The sequence below is a fragment of the Porites lutea genome, chromosome 7, assembly GCF_958299795.1.
Source record: "Porites lutea chromosome 7, jaPorLute2.1, whole genome shotgun sequence".
Taxonomy (NCBI): domain Eukaryota; kingdom Metazoa; phylum Cnidaria; class Anthozoa; order Scleractinia; family Poritidae; genus Porites; species Porites lutea.
This window is the reverse complement of record NC_133207.1, coordinates 26,279,318-26,301,817: the sequence shown is the minus strand read 5'-3', so window position 1 is coordinate 26,301,817 and position 22,500 is coordinate 26,279,318. Positions and strand designations below refer to the sequence as shown.

The 22,500-nt window shown below is 41.1% G+C and overlaps 3 protein-coding genes across 3 annotated transcripts in view; all 3 read right to left on the bottom strand.

Moving 5' to 3' along the window:
• LOC140943691 (protein-cysteine N-palmitoyltransferase HHAT-like) overlaps positions 1–13,934 on the bottom strand; it is a 40,509-nt gene extending 26,575 nt beyond the window's left edge. The window contains exons 1-6 of the mRNA XM_073392803.1: positions 13,817–13,934; positions 10,429–10,594; positions 8,863–8,927; positions 7,912–8,022; positions 6,820–7,017; positions 2,932–3,162 (exon numbers count right to left, since the gene is read on the bottom strand). Coding sequence (XP_073248904.1) covers positions 2,932–3,162; positions 6,820–7,017; positions 7,912–8,022; positions 8,863–8,927; positions 10,429–10,573 — 750 coding nt within the window. The 5' untranslated portion in view covers positions 10,574–10,594; positions 13,817–13,934. The remainder of the gene's footprint in view (positions 1–2,931; positions 3,163–6,819; positions 7,018–7,911; positions 8,023–8,862; positions 8,928–10,428; positions 10,595–13,816) is intronic.
• A 715-nt stretch (positions 13,935–14,649) lies between these two features.
• LOC140943751 (uncharacterized) lies at positions 14,650–16,593 on the bottom strand. Its single transcript, XM_073392859.1, has one exon. The coding sequence runs from the start codon at positions 16,547–16,549 to the stop codon at positions 15,356–15,358; it is 1,194 nt and encodes a 397-aa protein (XP_073248960.1). The 5' UTR covers positions 16,550–16,593; the 3' UTR covers positions 14,650–15,355.
• A 2,596-nt stretch (positions 16,594–19,189) lies between these two features.
• Positions 19,190–22,500, bottom strand: part of LOC140943137 (dynein axonemal assembly factor 10-like) — a 9,962-nt gene continuing 6,651 nt past the window's right edge. The window contains exons 7-9 of the mRNA XM_073392192.1: positions 22,056–22,153; positions 21,054–21,186; positions 19,190–19,400 (exon numbers count right to left, since the gene is read on the bottom strand). Coding sequence (XP_073248293.1) covers positions 19,326–19,400; positions 21,054–21,186; positions 22,056–22,153 — 306 coding nt within the window. The 3' untranslated portion in view covers positions 19,190–19,325. The remainder of the gene's footprint in view (positions 19,401–21,053; positions 21,187–22,055; positions 22,154–22,500) is intronic.

Sequence of the window (22,500 nt, the reverse complement as noted above, 5' to 3'; positions counted from 1 at the left end):
GTTTTTATCATACAGACCTCGTACAAAATGCAGTATTTCACAACTTTTCAAGACAAATTGCATTCATTCAATATTCAGGACCATAGAGGCACGCGTGCACTTTTAATTAGCGAAACCGTTCAAAAAATTTCCAAAATCACCTATACAACCAGCCGGTTCTAACCTTTTGACAAGCGCCAAATTTGCGAAGAAATTTTAAAAGAGTTACGCTTCAACGTGATAAAGAATTTATTGGGCGCGATCCATTCAACCAAAGTTTCCGGAAATTTCGGTCCAAAACTCAATGGATCGGTTCGGTCCAACCGGAAAAGTTTCGAAAAAACAGGTCCACCTTTTGAGGTGGTCCTCTTTTCCCGGTCGGACCGGTCTGAATGTTGGTTGAATGGATCGCGCCCATTGAGTCTATTTTTTCTTAACGGTTTTAAAACGATGTGTAATCTTAAAAAGCGTTTGATACGTACGCTTGGCTACTCCTGCGAGCGATGTTTACGAACGGCTGAAAACAAACGGCAAAGCGATGAAAATTACAGTTTTGAGACTACCAAAAATCAATAAAGAAAAATAATTCGATAGAACTAATTTACAGAGACAACAATTTTCATTCACGAAAACAAATGAGTATTTAAGTGTGTCTAAGAATCCTCAAGTCTTTACTAGTAAGCTTAAAGTTTATGTTTATGCCGCCGGTTTCCCGGTGTTGGCTGTTTTCAAAGATGAACTCACGAAAAGAAAATCGTTCAAAGCTTTCTTTCTACAGCCAAAATTATAACTAAATATTCTTCGGAAAATTTTTTCTTTCTATTTAAGGTGAATTAATATCGACTAAAGGCTTTTGAAAGTTCTGTAAGCTTAAGCTTATATCAAACCTCATACGAAGTCAGATCAGTGTCTCAGTCAAATCTTAATAGAAACGTGCATGAACTAGCTTCATAAACTGCGCCGCTGGACTTCATGAAATTAGATATAAATACAATAATTACTCAGGCTTACCATATTTCGAGATGCAGCTCCTGAAAGCTATCAAGTAAGACAAGGATCGCTTGAGCCTTTATAATTCTCGTACGCATCCAGCAAGGTGAAAAACAAAAACGATGCCATCCGAAATCGGATTATCGGCTTTGACAAGCGACGCATTTTTCAACCAAAAACCCAATAAAGAAACCAGCCATGAATAAGAGAACACTCTTGATAGCTGCTGTATTTCATTTTGTACATCCAGTGGAAAAAGACAGTTAAAAACATCACAGTTGACTCAAAACTCTGTCAGCTTCAGCTGTCAAAGTAAACAACTTTCAAGATGCTGCATAAATTTTACGCATGAACTCACCTGTCAAATTTTAACCAATCAGAGCATAAAAATTGGACGGGGAGCGTGACCAAAACGTGACCATGGTAAGAAAAGGTCTTCCCCGCCTGTATTTAAAAAAAACTGGCTGAATTTTTGCGTCTGAAGTCAGTTTGAAATCAAAATCGTAATAGTGCGGGGCGATACTGACATAAACACAACATATTTGATATGAATTTAAAACAAAAGTAAACGTGAGCCTGCGATCATTTGAAAACGAGTAAATTGTCAGCGGATAACTTCAAAAAAATACTCGACCTCGATGGGTCGACACCTGAGCCCGCGATTCGGTCAGGTGATAGTGGTCAGCGGATACCCTATTTTGACAGCTGTCAATTGATGACAACATTGATGTGCAATCAGCTTTCTCCTGGGCTTCCAAAGTAGCTAGAAAGTGTGAGAGTAAACATTGGTATGCCTGTGGTGCGGACGGACGGTCGGTCGGTCGGTCACGTGATTACCAAATTTTCTGGGATGGGTAGATTTCCTTAGCTATGGGGCTCCGCCCACACGCGCGCTTCGCGCGCGCGTGGAGCTCCGCTATTACTTCAGACAGAGGCTAAGGCTAAAAATGCGTCTTCACTTCTTTAATTCAGCGGTCATAGCGAACTCGAAAATGGACTATTCTCCGAGGTTCGTATTCACGCACCTTGCAACGACCTGATTTGTTGCAAGATAGGTTTAAACGCTGTTGGTAAAACGCGCAACAACGCTTTTTCAATTATGTTGCGAAACTAGTTGCACGTTTGTTGTCGCCCGTTTTACCGTAGATTTATGACTAGAAATTGCCCGGCAGGATAAGCAGCCTGTCACCACCCGTGAGAGACCATCAGTTTCTCACGCTTAAACAGTACAGTAAAAAAGGGATTCAAAGAGTTTTGTTCACAAACATAGCTTGGTGGTGAACCTAGCTGTAGTGAAACTGGCGTCAACACGAATTTTGGTTTTCCTTGTCAGCTCTCTCTCACAAAAAACTAGCTTTGCGGATTGGAGACGGATCTTTTAATTTTACTTACGAACACTATTCTATTATCCTTGCCAAAGCAATAAAAGCATTTCCAAAATACAGGTATACACATTTCCTAATACAAATATCGAAGACGAAAGGAAAATGGTTTCTCATATTCGCTGGTTCACAAAAGCTCGTAAAATAAAAGAACTATATCTTATGGTGAACCTACCAGGTTCACACCAGTGATTTCTTGTGAACCAAGCTCAATTATAAACAATGTGGTTCGAGTTTTGGTGTGCCGGCATTAGAGTGGCTCCACCATTGGTTGGAACCACACAAAAACTGCAATAGCCTTCAAGCGTGCTTACACTAGACCCACAAATTTCTCCACGATATACTTTTTTTTGAAACTATAAACAAGCTTCACACCATTTATGGCCATTTTGAAGACATGCGATTTAATATAACAACATCGTCCGAAAAACCTTCACTTCAGCTTTAAGAACACACGATCCCATTTATACAACTCTATTCGAATTTCAAAAACTTCTTGCGTTGAGAGTGATGTCATTTTTTATTTGTACTTCAATGAGATATACCTCAGTGTTTATAGCCTACAATTAGCTGCACTAACCGTTTTTTGAAAATTATCAAAAGTGATAACTGGTCCATTGGCAAACACTGGGAAGTAAAAGTTGTAGACGAGAAGATCCATTAAAGAGTAAGGCTTCAGTGGTTTGTCTTTATGTGTTTCACGTGACCGCCAGCAGTAGTCAACTCCAAAACTTATACATCGTAAAACGGACATCATGGACGCAAACAAGATGAGATTCTTTATTTGAGGATCGGTGCTGAGAACATCGATCTAAGAAATAATGATTGACGTGACAATTATTACCGTAAAGTTCCGAAAGCACTTAAGACTTTTAAATATTTCAAGCAACAACAATTTGCCGTCGCTATCCTCTTTGAATACCTCCGATGGTTGGGCGAAGGGAGGAATTTCGAGGAGGAGCGTGCACAAGGGAAGAAAAGAAAAGTTCGCGTCCTTGGCACTATTTAACAATTATTCCTTGAGCCCAAATGGGCTCTGAGCTGAGAGGCCGAAGGTCAAATGGGCTATTGACTCAGAGGCCACGAGGTCGGGAGGAATAATTGTTGGTCAAAAATATTGAGACAAAACAACTTTAGCTAGTTAAAGCTAGACTTTAATCCTTTCTTGCCGCCAAAAAGCTTGCGCTTTTCGCTACTAGTGGGCTATAACATATGGCCTAGTAGTAGCTCAACCAATCAGAACGGAGCATTGTTAATAGACCACTAGTTGGAAAAAAATAGCCTGCGAGCAATCTCTCCCGGTAGAGCGCTGCGGAGGCAAGTGCGTTGAAAAAAGGGCGAAGATAAATAAAAACAAAAACAACATAGAAAAACAAAGCAAAGGAGTGAGCAGTAGATAAAAAGCTGAAAAAGGCGGAATTGCCGGGACCATGTAACTCCGGGTTTACTTCTACCGGATACTTTTTCAAAGCAAAACGAGCAATTTACAAGACGAGTTGCCACACGCGCAAGTCCAAACTGCTGCCTGAAGTCTAAGGTCCAATTACCTTATCATTAATAATGAGGCGTCCGTACTAAGCGGGTGTCCGCAGTGGCGGATCCAGACCTTCAGATAAGGGGGGGGGGGGAGGGGGGGGTGGGGGTCTGTAATAATGAGGCGTCCGTACTCAGCGGGTGTCCGTAGTGGCGGATCCAGACCTTCAGATAAGGGGGGGGTGGGGGTCTGTAATAATGAGGCGTCCGTACTAAGAGGGTCTCAATGGGGTTAACCGATAGGCGTAAAACGGCCAAAAATTTAGCCGATAGCCGTAAAAATGAAAAAAATTTAACCGTTAGCCGTAAATAGCGTAAAAAAGAGTTAACCGTAAAAGAAAGTGTTCCCTAGATTTGCTACTTTTAAGGAAGGTACTAAACTCACTTCTGGTTGCGTTTTTTATTTCCCGGCTAGTGTGACTCCGTGCCCACGTTAGGCGAAGCGCCTTTTAGGTGTTAACCAAGACCTAGGCTCCATTTACGGCGCTTTCTTGGGGAACTAATTTTTTCCATAGCGAAAGTGTGGCTTCTTGCTGGGGATTAATATTTGAAATTTTCAGGAGGTCGTGCGCTCGAAACACTAGTGAAACAACACGCAGAGATGTCAATGTTTGTAAAACACGTTGCCGATAAACAACATTTCCCTGTTTTTTCTCGGACGCTACGGTAGACATCGCCATGCCTAGTCCCTGTTCGGCGTCTTCCCACGCAATCTCGGTCAAGGCATTTCAGTGGCGAACTCGCTCGGACCACATGACCCGAAAGGCATCAGCCGCGCGGAATAATGCGGCTTACGGACAAGGCAACGGCAAGACAGTCGTTCCGTACAGTCCTTCGCTATCGTTAAAAACACTGGACACGGGAATTTTGTTATTGGCCGTTTTCACACTAGACCTAGAAATGGATCATCCGTCTGAGACTAGCCTGTGTACAGTCGCGCCCTCCCCACAGACACCCCTTCTCCGATTTTTTTCTGAGGGGAGGGGGCGGCTGTACACAGGCTATCTGGAACGGATAATCCTGTCTTCAAAAGTCAGGCGGATTGTTTATTCAAAATTAAAACTATTCCATTGCCTAATTAAGACGTATCACCTATCTGACGCGAATCATCAAACGGATAACCCGTCTCACACGAATAAGCCTTCTCTAGTGTGAAAACGGCGATTTCTGTTATAATGAATGTCGCGCCCCGGCCTTGAGTTGGGCGTTTGCGTGTCTGCTTTTGCTTTTTCACAAAGATTATTTTTAAATTGACTATTGACATTTTTTCAAAAGAATAGCTTATTTCATCCCGAGATGATCCGAAGACTTAATATTTAACTTTTTGAAACAAAAGAAGTTAATTTTTAACTTTTTCGTTAACCGTAACTGAAAAAAATTAACCGATAGCCGTAAAAGAGCCAAAATTTAAGCCGATAACCGTAAAAGCCACCACCCCATTGAGACCCTCTACTAAGCGGGTGTCCGCAGTGGCGGATCCAGACCTTCAGATAAGGGGGGGGGGGGGGGGGGTGGGGGTCTGTAATAATGAGGCGTCCGTACTAAGCGGGTGTTCGCAGTGGCGGATCCAGACCTTCAGATAAGGGGGGGGGGGGGGGGTGGTGGGGGTCTGTAATAATGAGGCGTCCGTACTAAGCGGGTGTCCGTAGTGGCGGATCCAGACCTTCAGATAAGGGGAGGGGGGGGGGGGGGTGGGGGTCTGTAATAATGAGGTGTCCGTACTCAGCGGGTGTCCGCAGTGGCGGATCCAGACCTTCAGATAAGGGGGGGGGGGTCTGTAATAATGAGGCGTCCGTACTAAGCGGGTGTCCGTAGAGGCGGATCCAGACCTTCAGATAAGGGGGGGGGTGGGGGTCTGTAATAATGAGGTGTCCGTACTCAGCGGGTGTCCGCAGTGGCGGATCCAGACCTTCAGATAAGGGGGGGGTGGGGGTCTGTAATAATGAGGTGTCCGTACTTAGTGGGTGTCCGTAGTGGCGGATCCAGACCTTCAGATAAGGGGGGGGGGTGGGGGTCTGTAATAATGAGGTGTCCGTACTCAGCGGGTGTCCGCAGTGGCGGATCCAGACCTTCAGATAAGGGGGGGGGGGGGTCTGTAATAATGAGGCGTCCGTACTAAGCGGGTGTCCGTAGAGGCGGATCCAGACCTTCAGATAAGGGGGGGGGGTGGGGGTCTGTAATAATGAGGTGTCCGTACTCAGCGGGTGTCCGCAGTGGCGGATCCAGACCTTCAGATAAGGGGGGGGGGGGTGGGGGTCTGTAATAATGAGGCGTCCGTACTAAGCGGGTGTCCGTAGTGGCGGATCCAGACCTTCAGATAAGGGGGGGGTGGGGGTCTGTAATAATGAGGTGTCCGTACTCAGCGGGTGTCCGCAGTGGCGGATCCAGACCTTCAGATAAGGGGGGGGTGGGGGTCTGTAATAATGAGGTGTCCGTACTTAGTGGGTGTCCGTAGTGGCGGATCCAGACCTTCAGATAAGGGGGGGGGGGGTGGGGGTCTGTAATAATGAGGTGTCCGCACTCAGCGGGTGTCCGCAGTGGCGGATCCAGACCTTCAGATAAGGGGGGGGGGGGTGGGGGTCTGTAATAATGAGGCGTCCGTACTAAGCGGGTGTCGCAGTGGCGGATCCAGACCTTCAGATAAGGGGGGGGAGGGGGGTGGGTCATCCAGACCCTGAGATAAGGGAGGGCCGGGCCCTCCGGGTCCCCCGGGCCTCCCTTATCTCATGGATCCGCCACTGGTCCGTAAAGCTGACTTTCACTGTATCTTTAAGTTGCCCGCATGGCCAATCTGCCGGGAGACCGGGTAGAGATGATTTGAAATCTGCGCGCCTACCTCGGGAAAATCCAAGGAACGCACTTGCTTTAATACAATAATCTATAACAGGCTCAGGTTGTTTTAAACTTACGAAGAATCGCAATATCATAATCATACCTGCCAGATTCTAGTGATGTTGATCTGGAGAGAAAGCGAAAGAGCCACGCAACACGTCCACAGCACGATAACAGATTTGAAGACAGCACAAAATCCATAGACAATCAGACAGTAAGCGATCATAAAGACGACTGCTTTCCATCCAGTAGCATAGAGCCAAAAAGACAATGTAAACATCAGGCAATAGATGGCTTTGAACTACGGTAATGAAGAAATGAAAATGGATTAATTAACCTGCAGTCGTTAAGTTCCGTATAAAAAAGTTCAATCTGTTGCCTGGAAGTTAGGGCGAGAGCTTTCACCCTTCGCAAGCCTTAGCAAAAAAAAAAACTGAACCCGATCCTATAGCTTGTGATGGGGAATCAAAATGGTATCCGGTCGTTTCGCCTACGGGTCGTTTCGCCTACGGTCTGTTCGCCTACGACTAGAGTCGATTCGCCTACGTCTTATATGTCAGTTCGCCTTCGAAATGACACGTGTACGTCAATGTGACCCTGCTATAGAAACTAAGTGAGGGCCTTATATCGTCGGAAATACTAAATAGGCAATATGTCACTTTGCAAGTAAATGAAAAGTTTTCCAAAAACACGTCTTTGGTTGAAGCGCTACAAAATTTGTGCACGTGGCGAAAAACCTCCAGCCGGCGCGCGAAGATGTCCTGGGGATTAGACTTGCTACAAGTCAACCTCACGAGCTTCTTAGCGAGCGGAGCGGGCTTTTTAGGCCGCGAAGTAGCCAAGTGAGCGACTTAGTTGCGCACATTAAATCGGACGAAGGACTTTTCTGAACGTCTACCTGGGGATGAGCGGGCTGCGTTGCAAGCGCGGAATAGGGGTCGGGGAGGAAGGGGGGTGGGGAGGGTACACAAGGGCTACAAACATACCTCGAGCCCGGTACTAAACCAAGTCTTAATCATCGAAAAAGATCGCTTATTGAAGAGCTCGCGACCTTTTGGTGCTCAAATATAGAACAGGATGACGAGTATGAACCTAATTTAAATACATTCTGAGTCAAACATTTCTCAAATTGAGCTAAATTGTTTTTTGTTTTTTTTAATATGGAAAAACCAAATTCAATCACCACAGATCTCACCTGAGGAAAGAAACGAGAAAAAACGAGTCCTCCAATCATGTGAACCAACATGGCAGGTATTATGACTGCTACTGTTCTTGTCCAAAATTCCCATTCAAAATCTGATACATCCTACATTTTTTTAAAAAAAGTTATTTAGTGCTTCTGAAAGTGAAGAACATCTATCTCACTAGATTTTAGCCTGCATAGAACAGGCGTACTATCAATTTTTCTTCCCGCTTCGCGCGTGTCTCGCGCTCCACGTCCTATTCGCCTGAAAAACGCAAAAAAATAGCGCCCGTATTCTGCGGGCTAACTAGATTTGTTAAAAAAAAAAACTGACAATGAAACTGCTTTCAAGTGCATCAAACATAAATTTCACAAATGGAACCTTATTGCAAATCAATTATTTCATTGTATTTTATTACTGTTCAGTACGAGAGATAAGTCGAGAACCGTGCACTAATTTCTCTGGCGTACGTAGAAGGTATTGAAATTTGAAAGGGGTAGTGGATCAGCAGGAGGAAGAAAAGGGAGGGGGATTTTCCATTTCGCGTTTTTCTCTCTCTCTCCCCTCCTCTTTGCGCCTGCTACGCAGGCTGCAATTGCTGAAACTCAAACACCCGAACGCCGCCCATCACTTCCAGTCGCAGCGCAAGTAAAGGTCATGTCATAAGGTGATGAACGCAAAGATGCGATGATCCTCATAAGTTAAACTGACTGCAGCTATTTCCAAAGACGCCTCAAACATCAAGGATATTTCCTGACGTGTCTACTTGCGTGTTTATAGCTCCTCATCATATGGACGAGTTCGGGCGAGTTGCGTGAAAATTTTGCTTCGCTCGCCTCTCACGCGTGAAACTTCAGTGGATTAGTCTGTACCAATGATATGGTGTTACAATAAAAGTGACATACCGGTACACCCCATTTGAATAAAAAAACAACAAGAACAACAATAAAAACTATATGGACCTTTTTTCTCCCCAGAAACGTCCATCCTTCTTTTAAATCCTCTTCGTAGATTTCATCTTTATGTTCTATGAAAATTGAAACATAATAAAGTGAAAGAACAACACCCTACAAGGACATAACAAATAAAACTTTTTTTTCTCCTTGTCCTCTTGTGAACAGCGAGAGGATGGTCACTCTGATAGCAATTTTTATGAAACAAGCACAATACTTTGTCTCTGACAAGAGTTTTGAAAAGAACCCTTAGAGCCCGTGAGGGTGTAAAAAATGTCATACATGTATGAAAGCTATATACATTGTATATACAAACATACCGGTAGGTAATAACGCTGTGAAGGGTGTGGTTTTCAAACAGGTAAGTCTGGGATCGGGCATACAAATCAGAGAGTTTGGGTCTTGAATAGGTTTTTATTTTCCAGGAAAATGATCAACTGGTTAAAGATTTTAGTCTGGGCAAGGGAAACAGGGAATTGACTCTCAGTAGTTTTGGAGAATAGCGACTCTAGAATTGGAATGGGTTAGTGGAGTTTAGTCTAGCAATCTTTACTCAAATTAGGTCTGGTATTGGCTAAGGGTTTGGGGGTCAAGGTAGCACATCCCCACCCAAAGAGTAACCCCCAGACCTTGAAGCAACAGACTATGGCAGACTCTACAGAGAGTTAAAGACTAAGTTTTAAAATAATTCTTTATCAGGTACACAAATCATGAACCAGGTAGGAAGGAAACAGGCGGGGGGAGGGGGGGGGGGGTTACAGGTAGCGGTGGTCCAGTCCAAACATCAGGAAGTACACTCAATTCATGAATATTCATGAACCTCCTTCTCAATAAACACATTATATAATCACCCCCTTAAAACAGCCTGTCATCTTGCTGTCCCTCGGTTACTTCAGAATATTCTTAGAATATATTTTTTAAAAGGATAAACCAGTGAGAAGCACTTCTGCGAACTTCTTGAGTTGTAAAATTGTTTTATTGTCTCCTATGTGTTTCGTGTGTCTAGCCCACCCTTCATCAGGGCGTTTTACAATACAACGAAGAGTACCTGTATACATACCTAAAATAAACTGAATTTTACATTGACCACAAAACACCTAACGGATTTGCGTATAGTAACTGCAAACCTCGTGGTTATACATCTAGGAAACAGGTGGAGAAACCTTTTGCAAGGTGTGACATAGTTGTAATATTTTGGGGCCCAAAGATTTAGCTAAAACTGGTGTTTTTTTTCAAGAGAGTTGACTGTCAGTATTTGAGCAACATAATGGGATCTAATGTTACTAAATCTTGATTGAAGTGCTCCTCAAAGTGAAACATTAATAATTTGAGAATAATATTAATATTATTAATTATCTTTTCTTAACAATCTGAGGCAGAAATGAGGTACAAGGTCAAATGGAGGGGAGAGCTTAATAAATATCCTTAAATTAATGGAAGTCTATTGTTTTATAGAGAAAGTGATGCTTGTTTCCAAATGGTTTGGAGTAATATTAAAATGTTGAGACAGGTGCTATTTCATCCTTGGGACAATAATTAACACATACATGTACACAGTAGTTTGAGACGCCATACCTCGTGAGGCTATAAAGATGCTATACATAGAGTATGAACACATTGAGATCCACAAAACACAGTACAATAAGATCTCAGGAAAAGGAAGTGGTCCATGCTTCTTGAGTTGTTCTAACTTAACTTTGCTGTCCTCTTGGCTTTTCATCTTAAAAGTGCCGATGGATACCTAGCATAAAAAGTAAGAAGAGTGAAATACAGAAATAGATATATCATAAGCAGGGAGATCAGAAAAGGTGTAGCTTTTTAATTTAATATCTACTGAACTTTACAGAGTAAAACTATATTTATATTTATATGTTTTAATTAATAGAATGTTGTTGGCTAATTTAATTAACAAGTTATAATTTGGGTTTTGAATCTATAAGCTCTACAGAAATACACATGCTGGGAGGTTATAATGCTTATTGAAGGAAAGATAAATTTGCCTTACTGTGCTTTTCAAAAACAAGTGAATTCTGAACTTCAATAGCCAATTAAAATTTGCATTCTTTGCTGCCATCAATCATCGTAGCAGACCTCTTAGGAAACAGAACTCTATTTCAAGGAGTTCAAAAGGTCATAGTACACTGTATGTGAATTCTGATTGGTTGATTTTAATCCATTTTGTGCATTTCTGTGTTTTAAGGTTTGTTGCTTGTAATCATAATTATGATTGACAGCAGTGAAAAATGCAATTATTGTGAAGGCAGCTTTTGAACTTCAGAGTTTGGGTGTAATAATGGAAGCAAATTAAATCAACGCTTTTTTACATCCTCTTATTAACAAGCTAAAAAGGAACAGACAAAGAAGACAATGCCAATGCCTTAACTCACCGTCTAGTGATGCAATCATCTGAACTAATTATCAAAACCAGCAATATCATACCAGTTTAGACTCTGACCCCAGTTGAACATAAGGGTCCATTTTTTCAAAGGCTGATTAGCACTAACCTGGGATTAAATTTAAGCCATGTTTCTCCTTCTTTTGTTCAAAAGCATTTTCTCCGATAATTTTCTCCTCTATAAGTCAGAGAATCCTCTCAACAAATTGCAGACAAAGAGAATTAAACTGAATTTGCTATCATGCTTTGATATCTGAATTCACATTCCAGACTATAATACCTTGGGTTATCTTAACGCAGCTTTGAACAACCTGGCCAAGGTGGATAGCACTTAAAATATTAAAGCGCCAAATAAATCTCATTCTATCCAGTAAATAATGCTCTTCATTTTCCTTATACTGATCCATTTGGTAGTGATTTAATTATCTGGTGTGTAGCGCTAACCATCTTTTAAACAACTGGAGCCTGCATGGTCAGTCGTTTGGCCAGCGCTAGAGCGTGTCACCTCCCAAGATTTTCTGTGCAGACCAGCACTCTCCTAACTGAGCTGAGAGAGTGACTGTTCTTAAGTTATTGGCAGACTATTTGACAACTAGTTATATGTATGAGAGGGCATGGTGGGATATCTCATTTCCCAAATCCCTCAACATAAATTCCTGTTAAGTGGTCTTGATAACCACTGCTTATCTGCACTGCGAGAAGGGTCACCGGTCAGCGATGATGAAGGCTGCGTCTTTTGAAGCTGGCTAGTTCAGTGTTATTTTGTTGCCTTTTTGTGTGTTTAAATAATTTAGTTTTTTGTGTAAGAGTTCCTGTTGTTCAAAAGAGGCACTTACAAAATATTATCTTGCTCAATATTGACTTGTGTGCATGTGTGTGTGTGTGTGCATGCATGTTTGTGTTTTAATGAATAACAAAGCTATAACTAGAATAAAGTCAATCTTGTTAAAGGGCCATTATAATTAGTTTCACTATAATGTGCCCTTCTCCATTCTAAATTTTTTTTTTTGCTAACATTATGTTGCGTAGTTCTACCTTGTTCAACCTTGTACTAATTAATATTGTACAACTGATTTATTATCTATAGGATTGAGTAAAAAATAAAATACAAAATACAAAATACTGCTTTCAGGCAGTAAAAACACAACTAAATGATTGTAGCTAACAGGTCTCTGACTCTCATGTTTATTTTCAGTAAAACATAACAGGTTCTACACAAATGTGCATTATAATCATCCCCATGCCTCGACATGTACCTCATGGTTCACATCACCCAACTCATGGGCTCATGCATAGCAATATAATATTAACAGGTGGTATTATATCCCATTCATCATTACAATCTTGATTCAAAAGTGCTGCACACAGTTACTATTTATAGACCCGAAATGCAGACAAACAAACTGAAATTAACATTAAGAAATTCCTCACTTTTGACATGTTTGTCTGTCCTTGTCATTAAAATGAGAAAAATGACAAAACTCAGACAAAAATTGCAAATTAGTCACTCTGATGTCATTCGTGCACTTATGCTATTGTTTCCCTATTTACACTAAGGGGGTGTTTACATGAGAAAACTTACAATGGTGCGAGTCTCATAACGGGATGACTTTTTGATTTCATATCGCGTTTACATGATGACTGGGTCATTTCATGTTGAAAATACATGTGTGATTCAAAATCGCCAACATTACGCATGCGCTATCCATTCCAGTCTACCGGCAGAATGATTTCACACTAAAACGGGTGGTCGTTTCGCGTTTACATGATACCGCTGCGAGTTTTTGTACTGGAGTGAAATTCTCGCCGCGGTACAAGAGCCGGAGTGAACTCATGCCGGGGTGACTTGCGCCGGCACGACATTTTGTGGTGGTATCATGTAGACAAATATAGAGCCATGAGAGGGAACCGGAGTGAACTCGCTTCAGGGTGAAAGTCGCCCCGGTGTCATGTAAACACCCCTAAAATACCAAATCCAGTCCATCAAAGAAGGTAAATTCCAGATCCTGTTTTGGACCAGGGATTTTGAATCTTTGGTAATCTTTTGAAAATGTCACTATGAATTTCAAAATGGGATTCATTGTCAGATAATGTCAGCTTCTTAGTACTTCAAAAACAAAGTTTAGAATTTCTCTCATATTTCTGGAAAACATTACCTTTAATTCAAAAATCTTCATAGGATGAATTTCCATATCGTCATTTATTACCCCAAGCATTGTTCTTCAGGATTGTTTTCGTCTCTTTAGAATTTTTCTTTTGGTTGGCATGGTATAAAATGTGTGTAGTTAAAACATGTGACATTTAAAATTGGCGCGCAAACTATCAATGAAAAAGAAAGAAAGAGGCTTTCTTATCTGTACTGATAAGCAAAAGTTAACCTCTAAAATTGAACCACAGCTGGCCAAAGTTCCACCTAATCTACGAAATTTTGTCTTTGGTGAGAAAAATACGAACTGTAGCATGCACGGAGGGTTTAATAGACATCGAATGTCTGTTCTTTCGCTTAAGATCATATTTCGTCCAAAACCAAAATCATTTCTAATTTACCTATCTGCAGTGTTCACTTACCTGCTCTTATAGCTCCCTGAGTACTATTTCGCCTGATCATTATTGAAATGTAATGAAAAGAAAAATCAACAGCTCGCTAACAGCAAATGGGAGGTAACAGCTGAACACACTTTGAACGACTTCCGGTTTCAGCTGTTCAAAGCTGAGACGGCTATCAGTGGATAATTAACCAGCGGCTGCTCAAGAGAGGGCTGTACGTCATATATGATTGTTGTAATGTACTGAACAGCGTCCGTACAGGTAGCCCAAAAGGGAGTTTAATAATAAAAAAAAAAATCCCCCGCGGTTTTTACTTTTTATCACGCGCGCGACGGACTTTGAAGAGAAAAATATAGAGGGTGATCTGTGAACACAGGCTAATTAAATTTTGAAACGATAGATATATGAATTCATATATTTGAACCTCAGAAAGAAGAAATGAATATAAAGATCACCATCCCAGTTAAACATGCGACTCAAGTAGTTGCAAAACAAAAACTTCAACTCAAACATTTTTTTCAGGCTTTCTTTTCACTTCCTGTTTTTTTTTCTTTTGCATCTTTTACTGCAATGATCCTCTTTAAATTGAATTTTATTAGAGAATGTATGGGAATAAACAAATTGTGTTCTATTAAACTCCCTATTTTTGAGGAGATTCAAAATAATTCACCTTGTTTTGTGTTCTAAACTTCACCAAATGAGCTTCAGAATGGGTCTAGAAGCTAAAAGACAGTAAAAGACGCAACACAAACTTACATTGTCTTTCAATTTTCGAAATGCAACCCCTCGAAGGAACTTGGTAGGAGCCTTAATCTTGTTCACATGAGACATTTTAAATTAACATGCAACAGTCATTAAAATAAGAAACATGTATTTTAATGATCTTTATTTCTTAATAATACTGCTTAGTTAAAGATCTTTATTTATCAATACTACTTCTTTAACAATAAATATTCATTTTCACAGTGTTCTCATTCCATTTCTGCAAAACAGTCATCCATGTGCAAAACAACTCATAAAGGTATTTACTACATAAACTACATCTTAGCACTAGGTCAGAAGCACAAATACCATGAAACATTCGTAGTAATACTGATACAGTTAAATCACAAATTTTTACAAATCCTTGGCTTCTCAAACCTCACAATACTTTAAGCCAAAACTGTCTTCCCCTGCACAACCAAACACAGCTCTTTGATAATTCAAAACAGTATTCCTTTACTCCCCATAGGCTTGAAAACTCAGGATTCCTCTGTGTGTGCAACAGGCTTTTTAATATGCACACACAGGATGAAGATCATGTGTGGACTTCAGATCTTAAAACATTTTATTATCCTGTTGATTTTTTAATACATATTTTGTTTTGCATACTTGCAAAATAAATGAATTACAAGTACTACAGTAGTGTTATTTCAGCTGTACATTTATCCAGATTTTTAGGAATAAATAATTACTGTTATTATTTCTTTGAAGTGGTCTCGATTTTACTGTCTAAGTGGAACCTAGAGTATAATTCAGGGTCTAGTTTTACTAGATCAGTTATGATCTGGCGATCTTACTCTACCAGCTTCCCCCTCGTCCTCCACCTCCACTACTTCCACCTCCACCAAATCCACTCCCACTTCCAAAACTACCACCACCAGGCACGGATGATCTGAAAAAGACAGGATCAGACAGAAAGCTTCCTGTATAGCTGCTGCTACTCCACCTGTCTACCATGCTGCTGTTGATATAAAATGGGTGCTGTAACTGAAGCATCATCAGTCTGAACTGAAGCTCAGGAGTGAAGTCAAAGGTAGTAGATGAGTGGCAGGCCCCATTGACGCCACCACGTCCGTCCGCTGCCTTTCGGCATATTGGACAAGTGACATGATCCTCCAGCCACTTCACTAAGCAGGGCTCGCAGTACTTGTGACCACACGCTAGCAGTCTGATTTTGGTCTCGGGCTCGAATTCTTCCAAGCAAATGGGGCAGGACTTGCTTGCATAGGATTTCTGGGACCGCTTAGCTCTGTCTCGCTCCTCTTGGATCCTTTCCAGTTTTGTGGTGCAATCATAACGCTCATCTTCACTCTTGAATGCAATGTACAGCCCAAAAGCAGCCATCCCAAAAAATATGACGGAGAAAATGATTAGCCCGTAGTCGATAGGCTGTTTTAAAACCTTTCCACTGAAAACTTCGCCCATCCTTACAACCGCAAGGTCTACAGATTGGTCGTACTTTTCCTTCTTCAAGTACGGCTTTATTTCTTCGATAAGGACATCGATCTGGTCATCTGTCAACTTTTCCTTTGCTCCTCTTCCGGTGGACACATAAATCTGTCGGTCTGTGATCGAAAGCAAGAGAACCGCGCCATCATCGCATCCCGCGTTTCCAACTCCCCATCTGTCATGCAAGTGTTTAGCGAAATTTTCAGCTGTAACAGCGATAGATTCATCTGCAACGCCACGCATTTTCTTCATAACTGCAACACCAATTTGAAATCCAGGATTTTCGCTGGTAGTGCTACAACCTGAAACTGTATTCTTCCTTACAGAAAACAGAAGCTCTTCGACCTTGTTAGCAGTTTCGTAGCTGAGAATGTTGTCGGGATCACAGATCCACGAAACCTTCCCTCGACGACCGCAGGCTTCGATATCTCTCGCTGGGTTTGGAAATTGTTCTTTTTGCCATACTTCGTCACTCTGTACTTCCTTAAGCTTGCTTAAAATCATAAAAACTATGACTGAAAATAGTCTTTTCGCAGCCATCATCTCCTCGTCCGCCACTTTCAATTTCTGTTTTGTTCAATGCTTGTAGCCGCTGACTTTTATATTGTCGGCGCACATGAATAAGTACGTGGCTTTTCCGCGCTGGCCGAAGAACCGGAGTCTTACATCATTTACTGACGTAAATTGCCAAAATAATTGGACATTACTATTTTTATTATTTGGCTTAACTGTAAGTTGACGTAAGAACACCTAGTGAGAGATTAATTTACTTATTTTTCTATCATTCTTTTATTTCCATATGTTTCTAAAACATTTTCCGTTCTGGAGGGGCCGAGTAACGCTTTTAAACCATGGTGGTTTTCCGTTACTGTCTAAGAAAAGAAAAATGGTTACCAATATTTGGGACAGTTAACAATTCATAGGTATTCACCCAGGCTACGTGTTACTGTTAATAACTTGAGAAAAATACAAATAGCTGCCAGCAGGTGCATAATGTTGTTTAAGGCATGTTCTCATCTTAAATTGAGCTGTTGTTTACTGGTACAATAAAATAATGCGAATTGCATAATCAATCGTAAATGCTTCGAAGTGCAGAAAAAATGGCACATTTAATTGGCTTGCGCGCAATGCTTTTAAAAAAGTTAAAGTTAATTAATAAAATAATAAAAGCATAGGACAACTTTTCTCCTGTATTTGCATATAGCCTGATGTAAACACTCGAAGGGTTGGGAGATTAGACGACATATTAAAATACATACTTGGCTCTTTGGCTTGGGGGAATAAAAACAAAAGGAATATAATATTCTTATTGAGCCTCAGGATGATTTCTTTTGTTCTATTCCCCCAAGCCTCGCATCCTCGTAGACCCAGGGGCAGATGGTGGGGGCAAGGGAAAGTCTAAACAGGCGGGGAAAAAATGGCGTGAAAAAAAGTTTCCTCGCAGCCAAGTATTAATTTCAATATATCGGAATTGGTTTATTCTCGACAGTTATGCAAACTCTCGTCTTCGTCTCGGGTAAGTCGGGTTTGCATAACTGTCTCGAATTCTCCCAACCCCTGTCGTCTTTATACAGGCGTTGTCAAACACGGAAAACGTTTTTGGGCGATTGCTTAAACAATTTTCGAAGCTCATCTAATAAATTCCCTAAGACTTTCAAAAGTTTAATTTTTCACATTTCACTCTTCAGGTTAGGCTGTTTTTCTTAGTAAAAAGCAAAACTAAAATTTTCGGATTCAGAGGTGTGTTGCATCTAAAATTTCCGGGAAAAAATTCTGAAGCCCCTGTAATTTCGAAAAGAATGAAGTTCCCCTTGGATGACCAGACATATACAAATTTTATGGCGCCACTTAATTAGAATGCACTTCTTAGCCAGAGATCTAAAAGTACTCAGGATAGCCTAAGTGTTTTCAATGTATGTAGAAGGAAGCCGTTGATGGTTTTCCCTCGTGGTTTGTCCAGGTGCTTTCGTGCTCCATTTTTTTTTTAAAAAAGAAAAGAAGAAAAGAATAAAGTAAAACAAAACAGAAAAGAAAAGAAAAAAAAGATTTGTTAATTGTAGATAACAGTTTCAACCAAGCAAGCTATAAAACGAAAACGCACCGGGATGTTATGCTGATAAGCAAGCTATATTAGCCCTTTGTGACATACATCACCTGCAAGAAGGGAGGGAAAAACAACTTCTTTCCACGATTCAAGACATATACTGATCAGGTGTAGAGAGGGCATGACTTACAGGCTACGTCATAGATTACCAGTAGCCCTCCATTTAATCTCGACCCCAGAGCTCTTCTGCGCATGACGGTCAGAAGCGTAAGCACTGGGGTCGAGAATGCCCTATATTTTTCTAAGGGAAACATCAAGTATAGGAAAATATGGGACAGCAGACTACTCATATGGCAAACCATTTCTCAGTAGTTTTGCGTGTGAACTAGCAATTAACTCTCTTCACTAAAACAAACACGTTTTAAATAATGTGGCTGAAAAGGTGTCATGGGGTATCTCAGCATCGGCCACACCCTGAGGTTCAGCAGTTTCTTCTCCTCCTTTAACCTCAAACACATTTGACTCGCGAAGCCGCGCTTTGCGGCTTATCGACGTCGTATCGTGGACTCACAAGTACATGACCATTCTTGGTCAAAAGTCAAACGGTTCGCCGCACGCAATCAACTCACAAGTAAAGCCGCATTGAAATAAAACAAAGATCCTTGAAAATGAAGCTAGGTTTACGCTCAACGAAATTCATAAATATTTGCGGATTTGTAACATTTAGACTATTCAGATTCCTAGGCGTTAACACGCAACAGTTAACCCGATAAAATTCATTCAACTAATTCATTCAACTACCAAGTATTCACTTTCGATTCCGAATGCAAACTTTCCGGGCACGCAACCAAACGAATCCGATACCACAATATTCCAGGTTCGTCACTAATCCGGAAAAATTTACTCTAGTGTAAACCTAGCCTCAAAAACTTGCCAAGAAAACTTACAAGTGAAGAAAATTGATAAGTTTTCAGCTTTTCAAAGTAAAAGAGCAAGTTTTTTTTTTCTTGTCAGAGCAAGACACTGGATCAAGGAAAACTCGCAGCAAAATGTGTTCCTTGTTCAAGAGATAGGCTGACATAAAAGCTCTTGGAAAAAACGGCATTTATTTTAATTTGTATTGTTTTGTTTTGTTCGTTTGTTTTTTTTTAGGAAGAAAACTGCCAATGGGTGTTTATATACTATATTTACATAATAATTTAAGAAGTTCAATGCTCTGTAAAATGATCTTCTGTATGTAACGAATGCGCAGAATTACATCATGAATCTTAGTTGTCAAACGTTCTTTAGCTTTGTGACAATGATCACTCTTAAGCTCTGGTCCAGTGAGGTACATACGCACAAGCCCTCCTGTAAAGACAAAGCATAACAGTCAATATTTTGAAATTATCTGGCTTACGCCTTGTTCTCGTAAGGAAAAGAAATCATCTACTGACAAACTGCAAAACAGTCCGTATGTTTTATCTAGCTAGATTTTAAAAATATAAATAAATAAATAACGATTTAGAGAAAGCACATCCACAAAGTGGTTCTTCGTCTACCTGAATCCTGGTCGAATTGGAATTTGGAAATGTTTGTTTTTGAGGAGAGGGAAAAACCGGAGTGCCCGGAGAAAAACCTCTCGGAGTAACGGAGAGAATCAACAACAAACTTTACCCACATATGGCATCTACGCCAGGATTTGAACCCGGGCCGAATTGGTGGGAGGCGAGCGCTCTCACTACTGCGCCATCCTTTGCTCCCCGAATTAATTAGATTAAGAACACGCTCGCGAGCAGAAGAAGGAAAGGCGTGGAGTGAGGGTGAAAACGGAGAGCGTGACTGGGGAAAGACGCGAAAAATACGCGTCTTCTTCGTTTTCTTCATCACTCTCGGGGCCCACGCGCCTTGCGCGAAAATACCACGCCAGCGCTTCGAGCAATGAGACCCTCTCGTGGAAGTTCATGAATAGTTAAAGCAACAGCTACTCATGGGCGGATTTAGTTGTAGTCCGAGGGCACCACGGCCTCCCATTTTTCTGTGAAAAGTTTTAATCATTTTATAACAGGAGCCCATAACCTAGTGTCCTTCGCAGACGCTCGGGCCGAGTCAGGCAATGACTTCGGCCCGAGCGGCTTCGAAGGAGACTACCCATAACCCGAAGCGAGCAGCTCCGAAGTACTCGTGTCATGAAGTATTCACCGACCAAACCAGTTAAATTGTGGAAGTTTTGGCGCGCATTTAAAATATCTTTTAAAACCCACAAACCAGTCAGCAACGTTGAGAGGGTCTCATTGGGGTGGTACCTTTGACGGTTGACGGTTAATTTTTTTCCAATTAATATTAATCTGCATTGTTGACGGTTGACGGTAAAAAATTCATTACCTTTTTTGAGGGCTGACGGTTAAATTTTAGGTTGTTTGACGTCTAACGGTTAACCCCATTGAGACCCTTCGTTTAGTGTTCTTTTTTGATAGAGAGTGTTCTATGATGACATCTTAACAACAGTAAAGAAACGCAAGTTAAAGTGGTTTGGGCATGCATCAAGATCATCAGGGCTTGCCAAGACGATTTTACAAGGAACAGTGCAAGGAGGGAGAAAAAGGGGCCGCCAAAAGAAGCGTTGGGAGAAGAACATCGCTGAATGGACAGGGTTGAAGTTTTGCGACGCTTTAAGAGAAGCTGAAAACAAAATAAAATGGAGGGAGACTGTTGCAACGTCCGTGGTGCCTCAACGGTCATTGACAACGGGATAAGTGACAAGTGTGAGTGATACTGTGAATGCGCTCACGGACGGAGCCGAGCGTCCATTTTTGCGGGAAAAAGTGCTCTAAAATATACTTATAAAGCGGTCCGTGAAATCGCCATGACATTGGTCTAGTATGGGAGTTGCTAGCTCCACGCGGGCTATGGGCCTCTGTTTAACAGAATTCTCGATAAAATAAATATGATCCATTTAGATAGCTACAGTGTAGCAAGTGTTCCGGCTCCCCTTTCTGAATTTTCTGGATCCGCCCTACTAACCTTATCTGGACTCCAGTCGAAGGATGTGATTGGCTGTGTTGATAAATTAGCATTTTGAAGTAACGAAACTGAACCAATGACGCCCATTTCCAAGTCATCAGGATCTTTCTTCACCCGCTGGTCAGGATAAGAGCTAAAGTATAAAAAAGCATATTATTACAAACATATCTTGTACGCGGTACATTAGCTCGTACTGTACAACTCAGAAAACAGGACAAATCTGAACAAATCTCTATCAAGTAAATAACGCAAGTTGTTTTAATGAGTAATACTTATTCACTGGATAGTGAATTATCCGGTGGATAGCGTTATCCAACGTTTGAGCAATCGAGGCCTGAAACATTCAGTATTACAGGAATCTTGGTTGAGGAAAAGATCAACGCAAGTGAGCCAGCCACAAAACGTTTAGTTTTCGCGTACCTGGTTAGCTTTTTCCTTGCAACACAGATACAACCCCAGAAACATCCATAGAGTTCACAGTTTTCTGAGTTTCCTGGTAACATTCACCACCTTAGAAACGAGAAGGGACTAGAGCCGGAAAATGTCCCGCAATTGTACAGTGTTACATACCGGCCTTAATGGTGACACAAGCTGAACTGATGGTACACCGTAGAAAACTGTTAACGTCCTGACAACTACTACATTGTATAAATCTACTGTGTGTTTGCCGTTGTGAATTTGTCACAACGCTTACAAAAATGTACTCTAGTGCCCCCATAAACTCTGTCTAAGGTCATTTTCAGCTGTATAGATTTTCATGTAATAATCATTAATTTATATTGCTGGTGACAAAAATCTTAGAAATGACCCTTTTTACCTCTAAAGACAGCACCATAAATGAAATTTGTGAACTTTATTATAACATTATTTTATTAACGGTAATAAGCTATAAAAAAAGGCAAGAATTGATCAATCTGCTCACTCAGTTTCTTTGGAGATAATCGTAGAGACCCAAGTTCATAAGTTGACTTCTAGCCATGCAGTAAGATAGCAAGTACTTACTATTTCCAGAGATTCAGTGACCCAGACCCACCACATGTCATGAACACTTCCCGATTCTGAGGTAGATGTCTAGCACACCAAACAGTTGATTTATGAGCCTATGAAAGTTAAGAATAAGGTGAGGGGTTACCTAAAGGTTTTTCCCAGTAATGCAATGAAACAACAACACTATATCCAGCCATTCTAACCACGCAAAGAATTTGTTACAGCAAATTTTATTTGTGGGAATGTAGTGAATCATGAAATCGTAACGGGCAAGTCACTGGCCCCCTTGCCTGCTTGACTGAATATTTAATACTCAGACCACAAGCCTGGCTTCATTTTGCCCATTTCCATTGCCAACCACACAACATAATCTCGAAAATACCCAGCAGGAGTGCAGTGACCCAGTTGTTAGTTGTCTAGCTCCTAACCTGTCCCAAATATTATAAGTAAAACGTCAAAA